The sequence below is a fragment of the Coloeus monedula genome, assembly GCF_965178545.1.
Source record: "Coloeus monedula genome assembly, chromosome: 7".
Classification (NCBI taxonomy): Eukaryota; Metazoa; Chordata; class Aves; order Passeriformes; family Corvidae; genus Coloeus; species Coloeus monedula.
Genome location: NC_138787.1, coordinates 8,398,447 through 8,411,984, shown reverse-complemented (window position 1 = coordinate 8,411,984; position 13,538 = coordinate 8,398,447). Strand labels below are relative to the sequence as shown.

General features: G+C 42.3%; 2 protein-coding genes across 3 annotated transcripts; one reads left to right on the top strand and one right to left on the bottom strand.

Moving 5' to 3' along the window:
- Positions 1–326: 326 nt before the first annotated feature.
- On the top strand, positions 327–5,375 carry OSGEPL1 (O-sialoglycoprotein endopeptidase like 1). Its single transcript, XM_082284618.1, has 8 exons — positions 327–609; positions 749–998; positions 1,623–2,010; positions 2,903–3,107; positions 3,188–3,336; positions 3,903–4,033; positions 4,191–4,262; positions 5,125–5,375. Exons 2-8 carry the CDS (start codon positions 787–789, stop codon positions 5,213–5,215), a joined length of 1,248 nt encoding a protein of 415 aa, XP_082140744.1. The 5' UTR covers positions 327–609; positions 749–786; the 3' UTR covers positions 5,216–5,375.
- A 149-nt stretch (positions 5,376–5,524) lies between these two features.
- On the bottom strand, positions 5,525–12,888 carry ASDURF (ASNSD1 upstream open reading frame). Of its 2 annotated transcripts, none has more exons than XM_082284616.1 (4): positions 9,936–10,011; positions 7,778–9,355; positions 6,695–6,876; positions 5,525–5,847 (listed from the first exon to the last, which is right to left on the bottom strand). In XM_082284616.1, exons 2-4 carry the CDS (start codon positions 9,260–9,262, stop codon positions 5,586–5,588), a joined length of 1,929 nt encoding a protein of 642 aa, XP_082140742.1. In that variant the 5' UTR covers positions 9,263–9,355; positions 9,936–10,011; the 3' UTR covers positions 5,525–5,585. The 2 variants fall into 2 exon arrangements, with proteins under 2 accessions (XP_082140742.1, XP_082140743.1); XM_082284617.1 differs by lacking the exons at positions 5,525–5,847; positions 6,695–6,876 and adding exons at positions 10,550–10,603; positions 12,739–12,888 and having other exon boundaries at positions 9,156–9,355.
- Positions 12,889–13,538: the final 650 nt, after the last annotated feature.

The following is a 13,538-nucleotide window of genomic DNA, read 5'->3' as shown; positions in this document are numbered from 1 at the left end:
GAAAGTAATTAGTACTTTGTGTTGTTTGCACAGAACGTGGTAAGTGGCTGATATTTAAATAATGGCCATCACAAGTCTGTGCTACCTTTGACTGTCGCTGCCGAGGGGCAGGGACTGCACGACATGGCCCGAATTTAGTGTCCGCAGGTCGCGGGGCCGGGGTGCCTCGAGGCGGCTGGACAAAGCCCTTGGACTGCAGAGGACTGGGGAGGGCTCCGCGCTCCCGGCCGCGCTCCCGCACGGCGGCTGCGCCGGGCCCGGAGCACCGCCCCGTGCCCCCGGCGGGGCGGAGCCGAGCCCGGGAGCGGGGCGGGCGAGGGGCGGCGGTGGCGGCGGATCGCGGCACGGGGACAGCGCGGGGGCATCCGGCGGGGGGTTCCGGCCGCCGCTCCCCCTGGCCGGGCGGGACGAGCATCCGCGGGGATGGGGCCGAGCCCGTGACGGGAAGCGGCAGAGCGGCCAGCTCAGCCCTGCCCTGCCCTGCCTGCACAGCAGCGCTCACCCACGGGCGCTTCTGCTGCGGGCCGCGGACGGGCTGTGACCTCCCTTAGGGCTGCAAGAGGCACCACCAGCAAGCGTGGTGAGGAACTCTCCTAACACGTAATTCAGGTAAAACAAGACATTACCTCCCAACTATTTTTTCTTAGGGTGTTAAATGTCATGTGTGGCCGTTCATAACTTCCAAAGCTCTTCAGAAAATCAGCAGAACACGTGCTTGAAAACCCTCCAGTAATAATAAATTATACAGTTCTCTTCTAGACGTAACCACCAGGTAGATTATAAACAATGAGCAGTATTGCCAAAAGCCTTTTGCAGTCAGTTAAGCACGGCCGAGCTGCGTGTCTGAGGAGCAGTTCTGCTCACTCTGGAAAGCAGCGTTTTCGAAGACTGGTTTTGGGAATAGAGACAAGCTGTGACGACACCGGCGCTGCTGTGGTGGATGAAGCTGGCTGTGTTCTTGGAGAAGCACTGCACTGTCAGAAGGATGTTCATTTACAGTAAGAATAGACTTCTCTCAAGGCTTCTGACCCAATAACGATTTTATTGTTATTGTTACTTAGATCATCTTTATAAAAGTCTTGCCTGCTCTGTAAGACTCAGTAAGTGGTGGGTAGGTGTGAAGATGTATCGCTTGGGCCACAGCACATACTGCCTGAGATAGTACTAAGGGGGAGGAAAGAAATGCCATGCATTTAACAAGTTTTCTCCAGTATTTGCGTTCAAAGAGAGATTACTTCTCTAGCTTGAATAAAAGATGAAATCATTGCTACTGTTAAAATCACCAAATGTCTTGACTTTTTAAAGGGAAAATTAATCAAATATAAGCGTTGGTGGTTAAGAACATGAACTGACGAATGAGGGGTTGTGAATATTAAGTTATATTGTTTTGGAACAGTGTTGAGATACATTTAAAAAGCATCTGTACCAAAAAAGGGAAAGTTACATCCTTTTCTGACCTTCCACTGATAATTATGCTCTCTTCAGTGCTCTTGACAGTGCATTTGAGAATGCACTAAGGAAACAGGCAGGATAGACAAGGTTAAGAGGTGCCTGAAAACTATTTTTATGGCATTCTATCTGTTATGAAGTAACGATGCATTGTAATTCCTTGGTTTTACTAGAACAGGCGGAATAATTCCTGTGGTGGCACAGCAGCTTCACAGAGAAAACATCGAGCAAGTGGTACAAGAGGCCCTTCGTGCCAGTGGCGTTTCTGTAGCCGAGCTTGCGGCTGTGGCGACTACAGTGAAACCGGGGCTTGCTCTGAGCCTGGGCGTGGGGCTGCAGTACAGCCGGAGCTTGGTCAACAGGCACCAGAAGCCTTTCATCCCCATCCATCACATGGAGGCTCATGCACTGACCATCAGGCTCACACATCACCTGGAATTTCCCTTCTTAGTTCTCCTAATCTCTGGAGGCCACTGTCTCTTGGCAGTAGCACAAGGAGTTTCAAATTTCCTCCTGCTTGGACAGTCCATCGACATTGCACCAGGTGACATGCTGGATAAGGTAATATTTTCTTTCCTCCCTTTGTCTTAGTTGTTTTCTTCTTATTATTGCATTTATACTACATAATGGTAGTATTATCATTAACCCGAGGACAGCAATTCAATGCGAGTTTTATGTAACTTTTTTTTTCTATTTTGAAGTACCATAGATTTAAGACACGAAAGACTGCTAAAAATGAACACAAAGCATCAATTGCAATGTATGTACATCAATTATATTTTAGCAAATAGGCAACAGAACCAAAACTGGTGTTGGAAGTTTCAATGATACTGATTATTCAGAGAAGTTGTATTAATTTGAGAAGATTGATAGAGGTATCTTGAAGGATGCTGTCAGGTTTAAAACAATGCATATTAAAACATTTCTTATTAATTTTAGTTTTTACAGTTTGAAAAGTGTGTTTTGGCTTTCAGAATGTAAAGTTTTCTGAGTCCCTGAGTACAGTCTGTAAAATTGGTCACTTATGGCTTTGTTCTCAGACACAAAGTTTTTAAACAGTATTCGTACATATTAATTAAAGAATTGGGGGAGTGCATGGAGTCAGAAAGAGGATTTTTGAAAACTGAAACCAACTTTTCTCCAGTGTATCTAGTAATACAGTATGGCAGTCTCTGTGTGTTTCCTATTGCTTGAAAATGGAGTAATTAATGTTTCCTGCAAAATTTGTTGATCCTTATGTTTGCTCAGATTGTTCTAGAATTGCATTTCTAAATACTCCAGGAAAAAAATATATCCTGCTGGGCTGGTGTTACATCTTATTCTTACCATGCCCTGTTTGTAATTTCACATTGGGTTGGATTTTTTGGTGTCACATTTTACTCTGTGGACTACAGTACAGTGATGCAGTTCCAGGAGGAACTGATTCCAAGTCTGTTGTTTACCATCTCCTTAGGTAGCACGAAGATTGTCACTGAAAAAGCACCCAGAGTGCCACAGCATGGCTGGGGGGAAGGCCATAGAACACTTGGCTCAGACTGGGAACCAGGAACTGCTCACCTTCCGACTGCCCATGCAGCACTATCGGAACTGCAACTTCTCCTTCTCTGGACTTCAGAACCTTGTCAATAATGCCATTGTACAAAAAGAAAAAGAAGAAGGTATTTTTAGGCAGTCAGATACAAACTGAGCTTTTGATGACCTACACTCAGGAACCCCCTTTGATGATATATTTTTATAGGTATTCAAGAAGGTGAGATCCTGTCCTGTGTTAAGGATGTTGCTGCTGCTGTACAGCATGCGGTGGCTGTTCATATTATCCAGAGGACATACCGAGCCATGCTGTTCTGCATCAAAAACAGCATATTGCCATCAAAAAATGCCACTTTGGTGGGTATACTTTTTTTCCTTTTTATATCTGACTATATAACATCATTTGAAGATGCAGATGCCTTACTGTACTTTCTACCTTGACAGGTGAGGAAGATCTCTGAAGGTATTATGTTGTTAAAATACCAGGATTGAAGTAATGGTCATATAAACATTTAGCTGGGTTTCAAGCTAGAGTGAGATCTTCTTACTATCTAATCTAACCTCCCATAACAATTTAGGCCATATAATTTGACATTGTGGTCCCCAGTACTTGCCAGCTGTTCTAGTTACAGTGGAACCATAGACTGGTTTAGCTTGGAAGGGGCCTTAAAGATCATCCAGTTCCAACCCTCCTGCCATGGGCAGGGGCACCTTCCACTAGACTGACATGCTTCAGGAATGTCTTTTAGCATAATAAGCTCACTTAGCTCTTTTGGGGCATGTTTCAATCTTGAAATGCAGCATTTATTGCTGTCTTTAGAACTTCAGCTGATAACCCCTTTTTGAACAGGATGCTAGTTGTGTGTGACCCATCATTAGTTTTGAGTTAATGCCTTTTTTTTTTTTTTTTGGAATGCTGTCAGGTTGTATCAGGAGGAGTTGCAAGTAATCAGTACATCCGAAAAGGTCTACAGAATTTGGCAGATGCAAATGATTTTGCTTTACTGTGTCCTCCTCCAAGACTCTGCACTGATAATGGTGTTATGATTGCATGGTAAGATTTGTTTCTCTTTGTATGTGCTCCTGTAATGTTGCTTAAAGTTGACAGGAACCAGAGGAATCAGTCAGGAACCTCTTTGTGTGCTGACTGAACCCTGTGCTCGTATTCAGAGTTGTGACATACACTTTAATGTAACTGCTTTCTTGCTCAGGAATGGCATAGAAAGGTTACGTGCAGGACTGGGGGTTCTACACAGTACTGATGGCATCCGCTACGAACCAAGGTAAGTGACTGCAGTCCCAGTCTCTTTCCTCACTGCTCGCTGTGGGCAGTGAAAGGGGAAGAGGTCACGATAAAGAGGCACAAGCTGCTGAGGAGTGACTTTGCAGCACATACAAATTTTAGAAGTTACTTTCCAAGGCAGTTGTTAAATACAAATGATCGTGGCTGGCATTTTTGTTCATTTTGGCTCAGAAACTTAATTTACCATATATTGCAACAGTTCTATGTGTTTTCCTATTATGATTGTGTAGATCTTAGGCTTAAGGCCAAACAAAATGCTGATATTTCAAAAGTACCAGCTGGTCTTAAACTTAGGATTTTTTTCAGGTTTTTTCCCTTTCCCTCTTCAGAAAAACAGACTTGATGGGCTCAATACAAAAAAATAGTATCAATTTTCACATGAAAAATGATAAAATATCCTACTTCAAAAATAATTTGCTGTATATATTTCAGAGAATAAAAGACCAAGGTTAAGTTGCTGTAGAAAATACATTATTTAATATTGTCCTAGGAGATACCTGTGAATCTCTAGTGTGTCTTGCATTCATCAGTGAGATATAAAATAAGTTATCAACTAAAATCAGAATCTAAATAAAACAGCCCCAGAAGATGGCTTTGAAATCACAACTGTGTTTCTAGAGTTTGGAATGGCTAAAAATGCAAATATTTCCTTAGTGTAAAGATGTTTCCAGGTACAGCTTCAGACAGATCATTTTAATGGTCACAGTCTTAGAAGTGGAGGGAATGTACTGAAATACTTTGACTCTTATGCCAATTGTAAAAAAAGTCTGTGAAGCTGTACATCTGTGTGCTACGGCAATTATGATGTTAATTTTTAACAAATTCATAATTTTGTTTTCTAGAGCTCCCCTTGGAATTGATATTTCAAGAAGAGTTGAAGAAGATTCCATTAAGGTGCCAAAATTAAAAAAGATACGATGGTTGGCATCTTAAAAAGTAACTTAATAAATGCAACTGTAACTTGTTCAATAAGAACTGTTTCAATGCTGTTACATTTAGTGACTGCATTTGGATTACAAGTGTTGACAATCACCCATCAGAGAAACAAATGCTGTGTGCTATCACCAAAGTGATTCCAGTTACTATGCCACACTAAGCATTCTCAGTATTAAAACAACAACAAAAAAAATAAAAGTGCAGGATGCATTCATAGTGAGTCTCTCGTTCACGTACACAAGTACAACTCTGATTTTTAATAATTATGTCCAAGTGTGTAAAAAAAACCAGACTGAACATTCTAAGAAAACTTTAAAGATTTACTGAATTTGCATATAGAATAAGTGCAGCATCTCAAAATATAGCTTTATAATTCATCTACTGAAAGTAACTTCAGTCTGCTGCATGTGTCAGATGCTTTTTCACTGTTGCTCTCTAGTTTTGCAATCCGAGATCCAAACTGTACAGCCCTTTTTGGCAAAACAGTCGAGGCTGTCAGGCCCAACTCCTTGGCTGCAAGGCGCAGAATCAGTTTCTCACCGATCCCTCGAGGTAAAGTCAAATCAGCTTTTTCTGAGACAGGCAGAGAATTAAGGAATGAAACAACATCTTCATCAAGAAAAGGAAACCTGAAAGAGATACAGGTGGGGAAGGACCCTTTAAAAATTTCATAGGAATAGTCTTGGTTTTCCTCTTTACCACATGCAAAGACTGTGTGAAACTACACCATAAATTTGAAACAAAAAGATTTACACAACAAATTCTGATATCATTCTGAATTTCAGGCATTCACACCTAATCACATGCATGGTTAAGAGCACTGTACATCCACCACTACAAGTGTTCTTGTGCTGAACTGAAAATGTGCAGCTACGAATGGATTTGGAAAAACTCTGGCACAAAGATCACATGAAAAAACCTTTCATGCACCTGAGTGGCCTCTGCTCCTGGTAACACTGAAGGAATTTTTTGCAAGTTAATGGTAGCGTGGAGGAATTACACACAAATAAAATGATTCTTCAACTCTTCAGATTTAACAGCCAGGAAATGTGGTGGATATTGACTGTGCCTTTACTGCATGGACAGTAATACACAACTTCTGTTACATGGTCATGCTCCAAAAACACTCCCCAAAGGTCCACACCAGAACACTTCAAAGTTGTGCAAAAGACTGTTTAGCTTACAATTATAAAACCAGCTTAAAGTTCCCTATTTCTACATCTGTTGCTGCTTCTTAAAACTTCTAGATGGAAATCAAGTTGCTGAATTTCCTTAAGTAACTCTTCCACAATATACTACAGACCACTTAAAAAAACAAAACCAACAACTCCACAACACAGTACACATTAACAAAACTGCAGCAGAATTAGACAATAAAACACACAGAAGTTTCAATTAAGATTTTGTTAGGAGTGTTAAAAACTGCATCTAACTGGCAAAACCAGTTTTGCTCCATCCATGTTAAAACATTAATACCTGGCTTCTTTTCCATGATCACTGATGATCCTGTCATCTCTACCAAGATTTCGAGAAGAAATGCGACCTAACTCCATTTCAAGTTCTTTATTAAGACCCTCTAAGCCATCTTTTCTGAAGCAAACACGATGTCGAGAATACCCAGCAAGCTGCTCATCTGCTCCAATTCCTGTAAGCACAACCTAAGAAAACAGAATATAAGAAATCTTAGAGTCTATGCAAGTTAATATGTAACAGATCTTAAATGTTTAACTACATCTTAAGGAGAAAAATTTTAATACACATCTTCTATAGATATTACCTATCAGGATGGGCTGTGCCTTACACATTTACAAAGCCTGAAGTAATTCCCAGTGAAGTCACTGGTAACTTGAATCATGTTCACAATCAGACATAAAAGTACAGACAAACACTGCTAGTGGAGCAAAGAAAAAACATCTAAATAATGTCATATGTATCATATACACCAGTATATTTGAAGAATGTCTTTGTTCGTTTCTATGATAATAAACAGCATTTGTTGAACACCAGCCTTTAAAAATTATTGCCAAAGATTATGTCATATGTTGTAAATAGTCACCTGAATGTACACCCAGAGTACTATTACTTTACCAGCTAGTGGGTTAATAACAACTACATTACACAAAGTAAAAATGGCTCACACTACTCAGTAAGTACAGTAAAATGTTATCAAGAGAAAAAACTATTACATCTGGCCCATTACTGTGCCTTCAACAGCTGAAATTAAACAGTTCATTCTTCCCTACACAAACCATCAGGAATAGAGAAGTGAGAAATCAGAATCAAAAATGATAGATGGTGGTTATTTTTTTCCTATTCATATTATTGCATATCCAAGTTCACTGAAAAGCCATGCACATTACATGACAAAAGAACTGAATGTGATTTTTAACTCTAGAATTACACAAATTCTGTAATTATAGAACTATTCTACATCCTGACACTGAATTTCAGAAGCCTTATGAATAGCAAAAGATCCCAGCTGATTTCTGAATCAACAAAACTGTTTTTACATTCAGAGGTCAAACGTAAGGCAGAAAACAAAACAGAAAAACCCAGTACCTTTGCAGGACTTTTATATGGTTTCAGTTCTTCTCCTTGGTTACTAATAAAACCCTCTCCTCTGGAAGCAAACCAAATTGCACAGCCAATACTGTCATCTAAGACTGTATCCAGCGGATAGATTAGGTAATGAATGCGTTGTTTTCTCATTTTTTTCAATTCCTCTAGTGTTACATTAATTTCCACAAAGTTCCAGGTTCTTGAAGGGTTAATGGCTTCTAATTCCTTCAGTCCTGCCCTACCAGTGATTCTGTCAGGAACATCAAAGCAAGATAAAGGAGTACCGGTGTCAGCATCAAGATCCTGACAGCTTTCTTGAGGACAAAGCAAATCAAGCTGTACTTCATGGCTGGTATGTCTTTTAGTGGTACCCTTGTGCTTAGCTTGCTCTTTCATCATGAAAGCTACATTGAGAAGATCAATTGGCTCCTCCAAAGGCACATGTTTATCAGCCAGGGCTGCAATAACCATAGAATCAATGCCACCAGAAAAGAGCACTGCAACATGTGCTTTCTTATGAGAGATGCTTGGAACTTCCCTTGTTTTCTGATCTCGATCTCTGAAGAGACACAGAACTCGTCTCTTGACTGCTTCATTTAAAACATCAATAAACTGACAGGATAATTTTTTCTTGTGTTCCTCTGCAAGAAATTCTTGAAGGGTTTCTACAGAAACCACACAGTTAATGTTGCTAAAATTAGATCCTGGACATGCACCTGAAGCCTGAGAAACTGTTTTATTTAAGGGGATAACTGGTGCCCTAAGACACAGCTTTGATTCATTCCCCACAAGACGTACATGGTTTGGTAAGTCTTTTGACACTTGGTCAAGAACATTAATGCATGTTTTTTCTACTGCTTTCTCTCTGCAGCTGTACTTCCAAGGAAACAATGTTAAAGACAAAGATTTCGTTGTTGCACAAGCTTTGAGATCAATTTTGAAAATTCCAGATGCTGGGACTTCTTGCCATTGGCTGCCTGATTCAGAACAACCACTTACAGATGTGAGACAGAAAGCACTGTCAACCTCATTACTGAACTGCCAAAGCAAACTACGACGACCAAAATAATCTCTGCCAAACCATAAACTGTGTCTGGGTGCTTCATAATAAATAAAAGACCAGGGACCCTGAAGTGATGAGAAGAGTGACAAAATGTCTATTTCACTGCTGCATAATGCCAGATGATGAAACATTACTTCAGTATCATTCTCTAGGTCTCCTACATGCACTCCATTGAAAATTTCTCCATTCCAAAGAAAAATATTGCTATTGGCATCTTCCAGAGGCTGAGGAGTCACCAGTCCCCTCAAGTGTAGTACATGGCCTGAAAACAGACATTCATAAGAGAGATCAGACACAGTTTTTATCAACTGTTGACTACTGTCTGGTCCTCGTCTTCTCAGATGGCAGAGGATGTCTTCACTAAGGAAATCACAAATCGCACGCTGGCTGCACAAGGTAACAACACAGCAAATACCACACATTGCAACAGGGAATTCACAGGAACTACTTCTTGATTTTAGCCTTTTCTGAATTTTCCAGCTCCTGATGTGCCTTCTTTAACTCATCTAATGTATCTGTGTAAGACAAAATTATACAAATAATCATTTTCATAAACAGGAAGGTTTATGTGTAGATAAGTTTAAGAGTATATCTACAAAGTCAGTAATTCCAGCCACTTGATCAATTTAAGTGATAAACATAAAACACTAATTAACCAAAGTGCTATGTTTGTGTTCCATCATTACTAACACAAGCTATATAAGCTTACTGTAGAATGTTCCTCTTTAATTATACAAGGATGATAGTTTTTTTTCTTCCACAGAAAGCCACAGTGCAATAGGGGAATAGCCAACTCCCACCTATATATAATCAGTATGACTTAAACATTTGTAGTAAGAAGAGGGAACTGACAATTAAAATGGCAACACTATTAATGCAAATCAAAGCAAAGAGAAGTAGCAATTCTTCACTCCAGAAAATTAAATTTATACTCTTCTGATGCTCGTTCCATCATCGCCTCTATTATCCATTCTCCTATTACTTGTATTTGACACACAGCTGCCAGTTTCTCATTTTAACATACCTCTGAAATCAGCTACAAATACAGCTTTTAAATATTCAACTATTTGAGATACTTTTACACTGCAAACTTACTTTTGCATTGAGACAGTGTTTCTGTTCGGTCTGCAAGGAAGAATATGTTGCTATTGGGTTGCTGCTTATAAACTTTCTGTAAAACAAAACCCACACTGCATTAAGTCAAATCAGCAGATTCTGGAACCACACTGCAGCAGGAGCTGGTGTGGGTCCAAAGAGACACACCTGGTATAAAAGTGAAGGAGTAAGTTTTGCCCTGCCAACACCAACATTCTAATGCTGTACCATCAAAAGCATTTAACTCTCAACCCAAGACAATTCTGAATTTCTCTTTTCCTTATCCACAAGGGATCACATTCTATTTTAAACAAATGCACAGAAAAATTAAGAACACTTCATGAATCCTTGTGATCAACTCAAACATCTTAATGAAATAACTCAAAACATAAAAAAAGAAGAAATCCCAACAACATACTATGTTACACTGCACAAGTACACACAATCAAATAATTTGCAGGACAAATTGTTCTGGGAACAGCAGACCACATGTGTATTAAAATCTGTATTAAAACAAACTAAAGACAGCATGTTCTGATTTTGTTTTCCTTCTTGTCTCTATTTTATTTCTCTGCTAAAATGAAATAGTCAAAAGCAAATCTGTAAAATCTTACCCTGTTCTTCTTCAAATTAGAAAGCTCGTCGACTACAACCTTCTGCTCTTTAATCTGAAAGGCAAAAAAGGCATTTGAATTTAATGATAAATACAAGCCATCGTATTATAATCCTAGTGGTGAGCATATTTTAAGACAGCAACATGCCAAATGAATCACTGAAGACAAAGTAAATATAAAAGTTACATACTTAACTTCTCTAGAAACAAGTTAGCTTGCATGCATTGGTATTTCTCCTACCCTCAAAAGCCTCCGGGAAGCCAGAGTACTGACAGCTTTTATAATCAGAGAGCACATTTATCCCCCTCAGAAGAGAAAACATGTACACAACTAATACAACATCGAATAACTTTAGAAAACAAAATTCAGCATAACATCAAAAATACACTTTATAGTCACAGGTATGCTCCAGATTCAAAATGAAATGAATGAAAACCCAAATACTCTAGAACTGTACTAGGAGCAATGGGAACCTTTCTATTGTTCTGGATTTTTACATTAACTTCATTAGTGGGACTTACCACTCTGTTCTGCACTAAGACATGCGGCAGATATTCCCATTTTCTTTTACAATGACAGCTGTCAATGCTAAAGAGTAATCAGAAGGACTATTGCAAAAGCCAAAAACTACAACAGAATCTGTTCAGAGGGTACAACGCTTTTTGTTAGAAGCAAACAATATGGGTTTCTCTGTTCTTCTTTTGTATCTCCTAGAATTGGTGCAACAGTAGGAAGCTGCCACAGAGCGAGGTCAGCCAAACTGAATACAGCACACTGAAAGTACAACTTTTCCAGCAGCTACATTAATGTCTTATATCTACAACACCAACAGGCAAAGCAGCAGTGCCATCCTCTTCAATGGACTAAACCAGCCACTTAGGCACAACAGAAGTGACAACCTGTAGCTCTGCGATGCCTCAGCTTTGCAGCTTCCCAGGCAATCAAAAACATCACTGGCTCTATACAACATGGCTATATAGGAATAACTTTTTCATAGAATCATGGAATGTTAAGGGGTTGGAAGGGACTTCAAAGATCATCTAGGCCCAACCTGCCCCTGCCATGGGCAGGGACACCCCACTAGACGTGGTTGCTCCAGGCCTTATCCAACCTGGCCTTGAACACTTCCAGGGTTGAGGCATCCACAGCTTCTCTGGGCAACCTGTGCCAGTGCCTCACCATCCTCACAGTATAGAATTTCTGCCTAGTATCTAACCCAGATTTGCCCTCTTTCAATTTGTACCCACTACTCCTTGTCTTACCACTACAGTTCCTGATGAAGGGCCCCTCTCTGGCTTCCCCTTAGACCCCCTTGGGATACTGGAAGGTTGCTATGAGGTTTTTTGGAGTGAAAGCAGTTCCATAGGGCTTGGCAGATTGCATACTGAGCAAAGCTACGGGCACCAGGGAAGAGGGAGCAGATGCACAAGGAGCACCAGCCCCTGTGGCTGAAATCCCTTGGGACATTTTGGGCAGATAAAGCTGAAGTAGGTACTACAGGGAAGCCAAATGAGAAGCAGCTCAGGACACTCGGTTTGTTCAGCCTGGAGGAGACTGAATGGAAACCTCACAGCAGTCTACAAGTTCCTCAGGAGGGGAAGTGGAGGGGCAGACACTGATTTCTTCTCCCTGGTGACCAGTGACAGTACCACAGGGAACGGCCTGGAGCTGGGTCAGGGGATGTTTAGGTTGGATATCAAAAAAAAGTTCTTCACCCAGAGGGTGGTTGGGCACTGAACTCCCCAGGGAAGTGGTCACAGCACCAGCCTGACAGAGTTCAAACTGCTTTTGGATATCGCTCTCAGGCACATGCTGTGATTCTTCGGGTGTCCTGTACAGAGCAGGAACTGGACTCGATCATTGGGAGTTTCTTGCAACTCACATTACTCTGCGATTCTATGAGAAAAATCTCACTGCGCCTCACTTGATATTTCAAGCTCAACTTGAAGCAGTAAAACCCAAAATGCCAATCTGGCAAGCGAGCTATTAGCGAGGCGACACGGGCTCGCTACACGCGGGACGCCCTCGGGGCCTGACGGCACAAGCCCGGGCACAAGAGCCCCGGTCACCGACAGCACCCGCCCTCCTCTTCCTCACGCTGCTCGCACCCGAGGCGACAGACTCCGGGGGCTGCCCGCGCCTCGGCCCAGACCCCGGCAACAGGGCCCCACGCAGCAGCCTCCGCTCACCCGCCGGCTCAGCTCCTCCTTTTGTCGCAGCGCCGCGCTCTCCCCATCCTCCTGCCGCGGCAGGAGGCCCGACATGGCCCCGGCGGGCACCGGGCGCTCAAAGCCGACGGCGGCGACAGCCCCACACGCTCCGACGCGCGGCCGCTAAGGCCGGGCGCAACAGAGCGCCTGCGCGCGGGAGGGGCCGCGCGGAACACCACCAATCAGCGGGCGCGGCCGAGCACGCGCAAGGGCGCGAGCCGATGGCGCGAATCCTGAGGGGGCTCGCGCCCCCGCGCGGAGAAAGCCAGAATTGCGCCGGCTGCCCCGGGCGGGACAGAGTTCCCGGGAGCCGTGTCACGCCGTGTCCGGGACAGGCCCAAGATGCTTGGAATGAGGCTTGGAAACTGTGCCCCTTGTGGAGTGCGCCGGAACACCCGGAAGAGGAAAGGAGCCGGCTTGGTGTGGTGTGACCCCAGGCTGTTGTCGGACAGCGGGCTGTCAAGCCCTTTTAAGCGGTTTGCTTAAAGGTATTACAGGAGAGATATGAATCATACACTGTTTACAGATATTAGGATCATATGTTTCACTATGTTAATTATTAGGACTTGTTTCTACAAGAAAGATACAGAAGGACTTTTTAGAAGGGCATGTAGTGACAGGACAAGGGGGAATGGATTCAAACTGAGAGAGGGCAGGTTTAGATTAGATACTTGATGGAAATTGTTTACACGGAGGGCGGTGAGACACTCGCACAGGTTGGCTGTGGCAGCTCCATCCCTGGAAGTGTTCAAGGCCAGGTTGCACGGTCTAGTCCCTGC